The sequence below is a fragment of the Vigna unguiculata genome, chromosome 5, assembly GCF_004118075.2.
Source record: "Vigna unguiculata cultivar IT97K-499-35 chromosome 5, ASM411807v1, whole genome shotgun sequence".
NCBI classification, from domain to species: domain Eukaryota; kingdom Viridiplantae; phylum Streptophyta; class Magnoliopsida; order Fabales; family Fabaceae; genus Vigna; species Vigna unguiculata.
This window is the reverse complement of record NC_040283.1, coordinates 21431333-21444675: the sequence shown is the minus strand read 5'-3', so window position 1 is coordinate 21444675 and position 13343 is coordinate 21431333. Positions and strand designations below refer to the sequence as shown.

The 13343-nt window shown below is 43.2% G+C and overlaps 2 protein-coding genes across 2 annotated transcripts; both read left to right on the top strand.

Moving 5' to 3' along the window:
- Window positions 1–7274: 7274 nt before the first annotated feature.
- Window positions 7275–8911, top strand: LOC114183256 (hydroquinone glucosyltransferase-like). Its single transcript, XM_028070196.1, has one exon. The coding sequence runs from the start codon at window positions 7368–7370 to the stop codon at window positions 8772–8774; it is 1407 nt and encodes a 468-aa protein (XP_027925997.1). The 5' UTR covers window positions 7275–7367; the 3' UTR covers window positions 8775–8911.
- A 2469-nt stretch (window positions 8912–11380) lies between these two features.
- LOC114186124 (hydroquinone glucosyltransferase-like) lies at window positions 11381–13134 on the top strand. The gene has a single exon (XM_028074153.1). The coding sequence runs from the start codon at window positions 11460–11462 to the stop codon at window positions 12897–12899; it is 1440 nt and encodes a 479-aa protein (XP_027929954.1). The 5' UTR covers window positions 11381–11459; the 3' UTR covers window positions 12900–13134.
- Window positions 13135–13343: the final 209 nt, after the last annotated feature.

The window sequence follows — 13343 nt, the reverse complement described above, 5'->3', positions numbered from 1 at the left end:
GTTAAGGGTGTTCGACCCAGGCCGCTCACTTGTGGTAAGGGTGGGGAACTTAAACGAATTAACCATGAGTTAAGGGTGTTCGACCCAGGCCGCTTACTTGTGGTAAGGGTGGGAAACTTAAACGAATATTATGAAAATAAAGACATAGGAAAGTCGTACATTTGAGAACCCTTCGTTTTATTTATTGAATATGGGGTGCCTCGTTAAAACCTCCCTGGCCAAAACCCTCCTTAGGGAAAAAAAGACCAGGTGAGGAAAAGGAGTACACCCAAGGTTACAAGTATTCGGCTTAGTGCAGTATACATTTAACTGAAATAGAATTTGAGGTGGAACACGTTCCAGGTGTTAGGTATCTCTTCCCTATATAAGTGTTCAAGGCGATAAGCGCCTCCTCCCGCGTCTTCATGTATGCGGTATGGGCCGTCCCAGTTGACAGAGAATTTGCCATCCTTCTTTCTTGCACAGCTGGCCATTCTCCATACTAAGTCCCCGATTGCGAATGGTCGTGGACATAGGTTTGTGTTATACTTTCTGGCAGCTCTTCGTTTGGCAGGTAAATTGTGTATATGGGCTTTTTCTCTGAGTTCGGGTAAGAGGTCGAGATGAGTGACCATGTTTTGGTGGTTGTGGGTTGGGTGGTATAGTTCTCGACGCAGGGTGGGTTCGCCAATTTCAACCGGTATCATGCCGTCTGCGCCGTAAACTAGGATGAATGGGGATTCGTTTGTTGATGATTGAGGGGTGCACCTGTAAGCCCATAGCACTTCTACTAACTCTTTGGGCCATCGGCCTTTGGCGCTATCTAATCTCTTGCGCAGTTCCACTAGGATAACCTTGTTGACCGCCTCTGCTTGTCCATTAGTTTGTGGGTGTTCTACAGAACTTGTGATGTGTTTGATGCCTAGGCCAGTGTAGAACTTGGCTAGCTCCTTATTTATAAATTGACGGCCATTGTCGGTGATGATGGAATGTGGAACATCATATCTGCATATAATGTATTTCCAAACAAACTGCTGAACTTGCTAGGTCGTGATGGTGGTTAGTGGCTTGGCTTCTATGCATTTGGTGAAGTAGTCGACGGCTACAATTAGGAACTTCACTTGCCCCTTGCCGGGTGAGAAGGGGCCAAGGATGTCCATTCCCTATTTAGCAAAGGGCCATGGAGATAGTATGTGATGGAGTTGTTCTTGCTTCTGGTGGATGAGGTTGCCATGTTTTTGGCATGGTTTGCACTTTGTAACATAGTCCTGGCAGTCTGCTTCTATAGTCGGCCAGAAGTACCCGACTCTAAGGACTCTAGTAGCCATGGTACGTGCACCGGAATGGTAGCCACAAATGCCTTTGTGTAGCTCTTTAATAATGTACTGTGCTTGCTCTGCCGTGACACATTTGAGGAGAGGTTGGCCGTATCCGCGTTTGTAAAGGTAATCGCCTATCATGGTATACCTGTCGGCCTTAGCCAGCCAAGTTTTATCCGCATCTTGTGGGGGGTTGCCAGTTTTTAGGTATTGTATATAGGGAGTGGTCCAGTTATGGCTTTGGGAAGGGGTGATGTTGTCAGTTGGGGCGTGGGTTAGGTTTTGACAGGTATGTGTGATGGAGGGTGTAGATAATGTTTGCTGTAATAGGGATCAGTGGCGGCTTTTTAATTTGGTGTTGGCCAATTTGGAGAGGTTGTCGGTCCTTGGGATGTGTTCGATGCAGACTCGTTCAAAGAGGGATTGAATGACTGTACGGACCAGATGGTAGTATTGTAGAAGGATGGGATCTTTAATTTGGAACTCGTCATTTAGGTGCCCTACAGTAAGCTTGGAGTCGGTTTTACACGTTAGCGTCTTGACACCTACTTCGCGGGCAAGGGAAAGGCTGGCGAGGATAGCTTTGTATTTGGCTTGGTTGTTTGATGTTTTGAAGGCAAAGTGAAGGGATTTTTCGATGAGAATGTCGTTAGGCCCTTCTAACACGATGCCAGCGCCGACACCTTTTGGATTTGAGGAACCATCTATATGAAGCGTCCATTGGTCCTCTATGGGTGTGTGCTGGAGGTCGTTGACAACATCTAAGAGACATTGGGCTTTAATGGGGCCATGGGGTTCGTAGCGAATGTTGAATTCTGACAGCTCGACGGCCTAGGATGACATCCGTCCAGCCAAATCTGGTTTTTCCAATATTTTTTGGATGGGGTAGTCGGTCTTGACGATGATGCTGTGGTTTTGGAAGTATGGGCGTAGGCGGCGAGCTGCGTGGACTAAGGATAGGGCCAACTTCTCTACCATTTGATATCTTGCAGTGTTTTGCTAACGAAGTAGATAGGATGTTGCGTGCCTTCTATCTCTTGAACGAGCGCGGCCCTGACGGTGTGGTCGGTGGCTGTGATGTATACGAGGAGGGGTTGGCAGGTGTCCGGCTTGTGGAGGATAGGTGGTGAGGTTAGGGTAGTTTTTAGTTCTTGTAAAATTTGTTCACAATCGTCAGTCCAAGTGAACTGGGTGGATTTCTTTAGGAGTTGGACTATGGGTTGGGTTTGTTCAGCCAGTTTAGGGAGAAAGCGGGAAATGGCTGTGAGGCGGCCTATGAGGCGTACACACTTGTCAGGGTTGAGGCAAAGGTTATATTGGCGTAGCACGGAGAAGACCGCTGAGAGGTCCTTGGCATGTTGGTGGTGGCTTGGAGACTTGACAACCATGTCGTCAACATATACTTCGACACATTGTCCCATTAGATGACTGAAAACCTTGTCCATTAATCGTTGGTATGTTGCTCCAGCATTCTTAAGACCAAAGGGCATAACTCTATAGAAGTAGTTGGCATCGTCCGTGATGAAAGCGGTCTTGTTCATGTCAGATGCGGCCATGGGGATTTGGTTATACCCAGAATATGCATCCAAAAAGCTAAGCACTTTATTCCCTGCAACGCCATCAACAAGTCGGTCGATATTGGGTAGAGGGTAGGCATCGCGAGGACAGACCTTGTTCAGATCTGTGTAGTCTACACACATCCGCCATTTGCCATTGGCTTTCTTCACCAAGACTACATTAGAAAGCCAAGTGGTGTATTCAGCTTCTTCTATGAATCTTGCATTCAATAACTTGTCGGCCTCAACCTTAGCCGCTAGTCGGCGTTCTTCGCCAAGTTTGCGTTTTTCTGGGAGATGTAGCGGGCTTCTTTGTAGATGGATAGTTTGTGGGATGCTACTAGAGGGTCCACTCCGGGTAGGTCAGCGGCTAATCAGGTGAAAAGGTTTGTGTTGTTGATAAAGATGGGTGTAATGATGGCACGCTCGTCAGAGTTCAAACCGGTGCCTAAGTTGATGGAGTGGCCATTGGGAAGCTCTAGAGGGGAGGTCTCCTCAACTGGTTCGAGACGAACATCCCGACCTACTCTGGGGTCTAGATCTTCGTCTGATAGGGCGATGCCGGAGTCAGATGGTCGCTCAATGTGGTTGGTCTATTGAATTAGGAGTTGTGGGCGCAGGCTGGCCATGTAGCATTCGCGTGCCAGTGTTGGTCGCAATGGACGGTGAGGATGTCGCCGGAAGGAGAAGGGAACTTCATGGCCAAGTGGGGGGTGGAGACAACAGCGCCAAGGGTGTTGAGGGATGGACGACCCAGGAGGACATGTAGGATGTTGGCGCGTCGACGATAAGGAAGCGGATTGGAATGGTTTTGGTTTGGGTTCCCTCACAAAACACGGTGTGAAGGTCGATGTAGCTGCGGGTGGATACTTGTTCGATTTCAACGGTGATGACCATATGGTCATCTTGTTGATGGTTGAAGCCATGAAAGTCGTCGTCTGTGAAGACGATGGGAGTCATGCGGCGTCTGTGGTGGGAATGTGTGATATGATTGATGGATTGGATATGGCGGAAGTGTTTCTTTTTTGGCAAAAGAGGTGGATCCTCCACTAGCGAAGCCACTAGAGATGGTGTTGATAGTGCCACGTAGGGGAGGATTAGTGGGGGTGATGTCGGTACGGGTCGGTTGGGGTTCCTGGTTAGCAGGTTGGGCTGGGCGTCTGTCGTGGCGAGGGTCGTGTGTAGGGCGTCTATGGTCGAATCGAGAGGGGTGGCGGGATCGAGAGGGATGGTTATCCCTGCAGATGAAACGGCGAAAGTGGCCAGCACGGACCAATTCTTCTATTTTATCCTAGAGTGCTTTGCAGTCTTCTGTGGTGTGGCCATGATTGCGGTGGTAACGACAAGACTTTGTCATATCGGCATTAGGAGGAGTGGTGGTCTTGCGTGGTAGAGGGATGAGGTCAGCTTGTAGGGCCTCATCAAGGATGCGGGATCGGGCTACGGTAAGAGAGGCATATCTGGTGAGGCGGGGTTGGTGGGACTCGCGTGGGCGGGTATCAGGGCGGGGAGGTTGTGGGGTAGGATTGGCGGTGGTAGCTGCATAGTCATTGCAGAATTTGGTATGGAGGGTCTGCATTTCCTCCATGTGCACATAGTCGGCCGCACGCAATTTAAGTTCGTGCATAGAGGCAGGTGGGTGGAGGTAGACGTTTTTGGCGAAGGGGCCGGGTTGTAGGATAAGTGCCATGCACTAGAGGATCATCTCTTGGTTGAGGTGTGGGGTGCGAAGAGCTGCCTTACTGAAGCGATCTATGAACGCTCTGAGTGGTTCGCCTTGTTCCTGTCTAATGCCCAGGATGGAGATTGTGATGGTTTGGTGTGGACGGCTGCCAGCAAAATGGGTGGAGAACATGTGTGAAAGAACGTCGAAGCTATCGATGGACTAAGGCGGAAGGGTTATGAACCATTCCAAAGCAGGGCCCTTGAGGGTGGTGGGAAAGGCTTTGCAGAAAACCGCATCTTGGGACGTGTACAGGGTGACATGGGTGATGTATACTTTGAGGTGTTCATCAGGGTCGGTTTCGCTAGTGTAGTGGTCCAGCGTGAAGGGTTCCCAATAGGCATGAAGGGGGTGTTGGCGATAAAGTCGGTAAAAGGGTGACGACGTCTGGACTGGTGGGGAGGTAGCAGATGAGGTGGGATGGGATGGTTGATCATAGCAGGGAAGGTGGAGGTAAGGTTGTGAGGGGGGATGTGGGTTGTTGGCAGGTATTGGGGGTTGTAGGGTGGTATGTGTGTAGTGTGTAGGGTGGTGGGTACGTTGTAGGAGATTTGGGTGGTGGGGAGGGTAGCGGTAGGGGTTGGGGCTGCAGTATGCCCTGGTTGAGTGGATGGGAAGTGAGTGGGATGGGTGGAGGGAATGGGTGTTTGTTGGGTGGTGGTGAAGGTGTGAGGGGTGGGGTTGTATTCACTTTCCTCTTCTGTGGGCTGGAAGGTCGGGGACCTTGCAGCCTCAGACGCCTCCTTGGCTTTTCCCTTGAGGGTGGGATCAACTTCGATCTTTCGCCTAAGGCGAGAGTTCTCTTGGCGTAGCGCCTCCATCTCATTAGCGTTGCGTTTCTTCAGATCAGCTAGTTCTTGTTGCATCTTCGCCTGGCCGTCCAGGATGGCAGCTAGGTCAGGGGTGATGCCAGCAGGTCCTGAGGGACCGGCATCCGCCTGCTTGTTCACTCCAGCTCTACTGCGGGTGGAAACCATCTTCGGAGAAAAACGGGTACTAAAGGTGTTCGTCTCGTGCCCCACGGTGGGCGCCAATTGTGCCTGTAGAGAATAAATAAGATGAGTTAGGCACAAAGGTCACCTTACCATGTAGTCCGCTATCTCCTCAGTTGGCCTCTTCCCGGTTGGTACATGTCGGCTTGGACCCAAGAGGGGTTACCTGCAGAAGGGACTCCGAAGCTCAAGTAAGTCAAAGCTCTCAGAAGGTCAAATCAGTGATTAATGGAGTAATGAATGCGTACCTTTAATTACTGCGGTCCACGTGTATTTATAGAGCATTAATCATCTTTGGTTATGTCATGGGCCGGGCCCTGGCTTGGGCTCTAGTTTGGGTTGTAAGTGGGCCTAGGCCCTAACCTAGGCCCTTAGGAAGACCTACTGAACGCCAGAGGAGCTTGGATTTTATTAAGTATATTTGGAGTAGCCAGCCTAGGCTGACTACTTTTGTTGGCGGTTTACATTGGTCATGTGTCGTCTTGTGCAAGTTGTCCCTCTAGACGTTCAGGTTATCGGTTTAGGCTGGTAAGGCTCAGGCCAACTCAGCCTAGGTTGATTACTTGACTGCTTTGACATATATGTATCGTTTTATTACTATTTGGTATTTGGTCGAGTTGGCTAGGTGTCGTACAAAAAAAATTAGAGACTGAGATCTGGCACGCCGTTAATGACATTCACAATTTTTTTTATTAAAAAGACCTAATTGAGACACATTTTAAAAGTTGGACGCAATTGACACCTCCTTAAAGATGAGTACCAAGGTGACACATCCAAATAAAAGTGAGTATCATCTGACTAATTAAACTTTTAATTACAAATCATTTTAAAAATTAAAGATAAATTAATGTCAAATTAGGCAACACTACTTAAAATCGATTTTCAAAAATCGACACAACAAATTAATTTCTATAGTTGTATACACGTTCCATATAAATCTAACGTTAATAATTATTCAGAGTCGACTTTTTGTTTGCTGGCGTCAGGTTCAACCAACACTATTTTTTTGTAATAAAAATACTTTTAGTTTTTTTTTCTTTTAATATTCGGTCATTTTGCATTTTAAATTTTAAATGATATTTCAATCATTAAACATGCCCCCAAGATATCTTTGAAAGCATCAAACTTTTACATTATTTATAAGAATTATTGAGAGTAAAAGAATAAAAGACAATACCAATACTGAAAAGGAGGAAAAGAATTAACAGTAAAGATTTAAATACATTATCAGAAAAAGGAACAATTCTTAACCCGCTAGAAACATTGAATTGAGTGAAAACAAAAAGTGATTCTTCCTTCCCAATGAATGAGGCAGAATCAAAGCTTTCAGAAGCGCAGCCATTAAAATACAAACGAGTGTGTCTAAACCACATCAAGCTAAAGAAAAAGACGAGCCAGAAAAACAAATGAAGTGAGAAATTTTAACCTTTTAAGGGATTTAATAATACGGTATAATAGATACGTGGTTTAGTACATATGCACTCACATCATCACCTCCTCCACTATGAAGGCTATATGAGTAAACAAATAAGAAACTCAAATGAAGAAAGCATAACCAAGTTTTGCTTCTCATTCTAATTGGGTGTAATGAATTGTGTAGGAACAAGATGGTAGGGAATCCATGCCATATAAAAATATATCTAAAATGTAACTTTATCAGTAAATTTTATAGATTAAGTAGAATGGAGTGGTTTGCTATATAAGAGAATTCTTAAACCAGTAAGAAAGCATCATTTGAAGCTTTCACAAATTGAGTAGGTAAACACCATACTCTTTATAGTTTGTATGGTCTGTTATCATGGCAAAAACAATTCATGTAGCTATTGTTACAAGTCCTGGTTACACTCATCTGGTTCCAATAATTGAGTTCAGCAAACGACTTATCAATCACCACCCAAATTTTCATGTGACATGCATTGTTCCCTCCCTTGGGCCACCTCCAGAATCCTCCAAAGCCTACCTTGAAACTCTTCCTTCAAACATTCAAACCATCTTGCTTCCTCCAATTAGCAAAGATCAATTACCCCAGGATGTACACCCTGTGTTCCTGATTCAACTCACTACTACTCTTTCTCTGCCATCGATATATAAGGTGCTGAAATCATTGTGCTCCAAAGCATCTTTAACAGCATTGGTGGTTGATGTTTTTGCATTTAAGGCTCTGGAGTTTGCAAAGGAGTTCAATACCTTATCGTATTTATACTTCCCTAGTTCAGCTATGACATTGTCTCTGCTTGCACACGCACCAAAACTTGATGAGGAAGTTTCAGGTGAATTCAGAGATTTATCTGAACCTATAAAGTTTCCTGGTTGTGTACCAATCATGGGGGTTGATCTTCCGGATCCAGCCCAAAATCGAGCGAGTGAAATCTACAAGCATTTTCTTGAACGTGCCAAAGCAATTGTTACAGCTGATGGGGTGTTGATCAACACGTTCTTAGAGATGGAACCAGGTGCTGTGAGAGCATTGGAAGAGTTTGGAAATGGGAGGTTCAAATTGTACCCTGTTGGTCCAATCACACAAAAGGGTTCAGTCAATGAGGTTGATGAGTCTAACAAGTGTTTAAGATGGTTGGACAAGCAGCCACCTTGGTCAGTGTTGTATGTTTCTTTTGGAAGTGGTGGAACACTGTCTCAACACCAAATGAATGAGTTAGCTCTGGGTTTGGAATTGAGTGGTCAAAGGTTCTTGTGGGTTTTGAGAGCACCAAACAATTCAGCAAGTGCTGCTTACCTTGAGGCTGCAAAGGAGGACCCTTTGCAATTTTTGCCAAGTGGGTTTTTGGAAAGAACAAAGGAGAAAGGTTTGGTTGTGGCTTCATGGGCACCTCAGGTTCAGATCCTTGGTCACAGTTCAGTTGGTGGGTTCCTGAGCCATTGTGGTTGGAACTCGACTTTGGAGAGTGTGCAAGAGGGAGTGCCTCTGATAACATGGCCACTCTTTGCAGAGCAGAAAATGACTGCAGTGATGTTGACCGATGGACTTAAAGTGGCATTGAGGCCAAAATTTAACGAGGATGGCATAGCGGAGAAGGAGGAAATTGCAAAAGTGATTAAGTGTCTGATGGAAGGAGAAGAAGGTGCAGGAATGCGTGGAAGAATGAGGAATTTAAGGGATTCTGCTGCTAATGCACTCAAGGATGGTTCTTCAACACAGACACTGTCACAGTTGGCTAAGCATTGGGAAAGTTTCAGTGGGATTTAAAAGTTGTTTTTGTTAAATACTTTGGTCTTGAGTTTGATATTTCTACGTAACTTAGTATTGGGTGCTTGTCAGCCCTTGTTTTCTTCCTTAAGGTTATTCAATGGATGATCTATAATTGTTTGTTTTGAGTGTTTTTATTTATAACGAGAAAACACGCGTCGATGAGTAATAAAATTAATAAGTTTTGATGATTGACTCTAAATAGACGATCTATTGAGGAGTTCGGTCACACTTTAAATAGACTGTCTGGTACAATGGTCTAATAGAAGGGAGTACTAAACCTTTTACTAGAGACAACTTAGTAGTTACGCGATAGACAATTTAGTGCAAACATTTATTGATCTTTTCTTAAGAATCTGCAAATTAAAATGATTTTTGTAAGTATCAACTGAAATAATGTTGTAGATAATTGTAAAAGAAATTCAGCAGTTAATCTACACAAAGGATATATAAGTGATTACGGATGAATCAACTAAAAAAGGTAAACATATTTATTTTTCTTATTAGGCACAAGAAGGGTATATCAAAAGTGAAAGACATCCGTGTAAATTTTTCGTGTAAGAAGAGATCCAAAAAAACTGTCTACAAATAAATAATATTTTAAATTACAAATATAAAAAATAAATAGTATGTGCTATGGAGGAGTTTAAAGACTTGTCAACGCTCTCGGTTGAAGAATTTGTCGGACACTTAAGGCATGGAAGAAGAAGTGGAAGCCATTTGATCAACTACTCTAAAAAAAGGGAGAAGCTGAGAACACTCAAGGAAGAGGACAATAACGAAGAAGTAAAGGAAGCATTTCTGATGGTAGAAGTCATGGAAAGGAAGAGGAGAAAGAATAATCTAGGTAGTAAAATTGGCATGGAAGAGGACAAGGTCCGTGAAGAGGAGGTCGATTGAGCAACTAAAATGGTAAATGCTTCAAGTGTTGCAAGTATGGCCATGCAAAGGAGTGTTACTCGGATAAATGCTTCAATTGTTGTAAGGTCATATATTTTGCTAAAGATTGTCAATTTGAGGACTAGAAGGAAGAGACAACCAACCTTCTCCAGAAGACGTTGAAGAGGAAGTGGTGTTATTGATGATGGGACATAGATCGGGAGTTGAGCACAAGCAACGTGACAACTTGAAAAAGTAGGTCGAGTAGTATGGAGAATTCAACAAGAAGGTTGAGTATCATGGATAACTTGACAAGATAGTCAAGTAGCATCGAGAGGTCGAAGATATCCATATATATCAATGGTGCATTCAAATAGACCGATAAGGTTCATGGAGAGCACAAATAGCTCAGTAGGAAGTCTGGATATCTCAATTAAGTCGGTGGATCAAGTGGAGAGCTCAGATAGCACAATGAGGTGTTTGGAAAGCAATGCAAAGTGAAAAGTAAGCTTAGAGAGAAGAAGCTAGGTTTTGCATAAGTGGCACCTGGAACTTGAATAAGATGTTTCAAAATTGTTAGAACAATTCCATGTTGAGAAGGATCTTAGAGCTGCATTGAAGGTACAAGGCAAGGAGTAGTAACTTGAAATGGATGATGAGTTTGTTTTGGAAATATTTCAATCTCTCAAAAGGAGCTCGATCTATTCACAAGAATCCAGTTAATGATAAGTCGACTACAAAGGCAATAAAGAACCCAGTTAGGAACAAGTTGGCCAAAACAAAAAAGAAAGTAACCAAAGCAAAGAACAAGTTAGTCACCAATTGTAAAAAACTTGATCAATCATGAAAGGAGTAAACGAGCAAACACAACGTGAGAGGAATTACTACATGTGAAAAGCATGGATGAAGAGTAGAAAAACCGACATGAAATACAAAAGAAACATTTATGTTTAAGACTACATTTTGTTGAATAAACTTAACAGTGTTAGGAGATTGAAAAGGTAAAAAAATATTTTTTGTAATGATTATCACATACATAAAAGTTCATTAATTTTGTCTTGGTAGTTGATAGAAATTGTGTTTAATTCTAGAAGTTGAAAAGCCAAGTTTAAGGGTACATGAATTAGTTGATGTATTCTTGTGGCAGCAAGTAATTTTATTAGAGAGTATTTTTCAAAAAGACTTGTTATCAACAAGTTCAACTCATAGTCTTCTTTGTAAGTGACCCATCACAGAAATAATATACTGAGAATTGTATTCATTCGTTGCGTATTTCCGTTACGTTTTTACTTTCATCACACTCAATATTCGGTGCATCTGCTGGCGGCTTCAATTTTGTTTCTTTTGACCAGTCAAAACAAGACCAAGAACATGCTTTGTTACTCCAAAATAAAATTCTATATTCTATATGGTTTAAGTCAATCCATAATCCAACAATTGTTTATATTCTAACTTCTAAACACATGCCCTTGTGACCCATCAATAATGTATGAGGAAAGTGCCTCATAACAGACATCCAATAGAAAAGAAAGTCCACACAGAACATTAAAAACCATTATTCAATATACAATATACATACATAGCTGCCAACTTAGACTACGATCAACCCTCTGAAATCTCAAGCCACCATTTCGCCTCCTTACATCAATAAGAGACAGACAGATCAGAAACATACAAATAGAGAGAATACTTTCAATTTCTATTCTGTTGGTATATAAAAAAAAAAAAAAAAAACTCATTTTCAACCTAATCAGAAACCATTTTATATAGAGTTTATATATACATATATCCCCAACATAGGTCTGAATGAACATCAGAGATTCAATGGCCAAAACAACTCACATAGCAGTAGTTTCAATCCCTGCATTCAGCCACCAAGCTTCCATTGTTGAGTTCTGCAAGAGACTCGTTCATGTCCATCACCACTTCCACGTGACCTGCATCTTCCCCACCATAGATGAACCTCTCCCCGCCACACTCACTCTCCTCAAATCTCTTCCTTCCAACATCAACTACACTTTTCTCCCTCCCATCAACAAAAGGGACCTACCCCAAGATGCTCTCTCAGCAGTGCAAATCCAACTCGCAGTGTCTCAATCCGTGTCATCCATCAAAAACGCACTGGGGTCTCTCCTTTCAACCACGCCTCTGGTAGCTCTAATTGCGGATCTTTTCGCAAACGAGGCGCTGGAAATAGCAAAGGAGTTCAACCTCTTGTCCTACGTATACTTCCCTCATTCCGCCATGGCAGTCTCAGTGTTCCTCCATTTGCCAGCTTTACACCAGCAAGTTTCATGCGAATACAGAGACCACAAAGAAGCCATCAACATTCCAGGGTGTGTACCGATTCAAGGCCGCGATCTTCCCTCGCATTTTCAAGACCGATCTAGTCTTGCTTATAAGTTAATTCTCGACCGCTGCAGGAGAGTCTCTCACGCTGACGGTTTTATAGTTAACAGCTTCTCCAAAATTGAAGAAAGTTCTGAGAGGGCCTTGCAGGAACATAACAGAGTCAGCAGCAATAAAAGCAACAATTCTGGTGTCTATCTGATTGGGCCAAATGTGCAAACGGGGTCCAGCGATGAGGGTTCAGAGTGTGTGAAGTGGTTGGAGAATCAGAAGGCTAAATCGGTTTTCTACGTGTCGTTTGGAAGTGGGGGCACACTCTCTCAGCAACAGATGAATGAGTTAGCTTTTGGGTTGGAGTTGAGTGGTGAGAAGTTCTTGTGGGTAGTGAGAGCTCCCAGTGATTCTGCAGATGGTGCTTACCTTGGTGCTTCTAGTGATGACCCTTTACAGTTTTTACCAAATGGGTTCTTGGAGAGAACCAAAGGTCGTGGCTTTGTTGTTCGTTCTTGGGCACCACAGACCCAAATCCTTGGTCACGTTTCAACCGGTGGGTTTTTGACTCATTGTGGATGGAATTCGGCACTTGAGAGTATTTTGCTGGGAGTGCCGATGGTTGCTTGGCCCTTGTTTGCTGAACAGAGAACGAATGCGGTTTTGTTAACCGAGGGTGTCAAAGTGGCTTTAAGGCCAAAATTCAATGACAGTGGCATAGCTGAGAGGGAGGAAATTGCGGAGGTGATAAAGGGTCTGATGGTGGGTGAAGAAGGACGTTTGATTCGTGGAAGAATTGAAAAGCTCAGAGATGCAGCTGCTGAAGCTTTGGAAGAACATGGGTCCTCTACAAGGGCACTTTACCAATTTGGCACTCAGATAGAGAGCTTTGTTGGACAACCCTAGTGTTAAATTGTTTGCCTTTCTGAAATGAAAAAAGAAAATGAAGAAGCACCGGAAATAAGCATCGGTTCAGTTGACAAAGTTTGATGTTCCAATTCTAGAGGCAAATATGATGTTATAATATTTGAAGGATGTTGAGGGGATCAAATAGAAGATCACCAAATTATAATGAACTAAGATCATTTTAGATTTGCATATACGTGATAACTTAATTTGGAAAAAACATAAATTTTAATTTTTTTGACTGTGTTACTTTAAATGTTTTAGAAAAGTAACAATTATATTTTGCTTTTTTTTTCATCATTTTTTACTTAAACTATGATATTTAAGATTGTTTTGGAATATATTTTTCAAAGATTTGTTAAGTTTAGAAATTCATTTGTCATTGCTTCACCTTAACGACACAATTATTCCATTTTATAGGTTTAAGAATTGAATAATATCTAT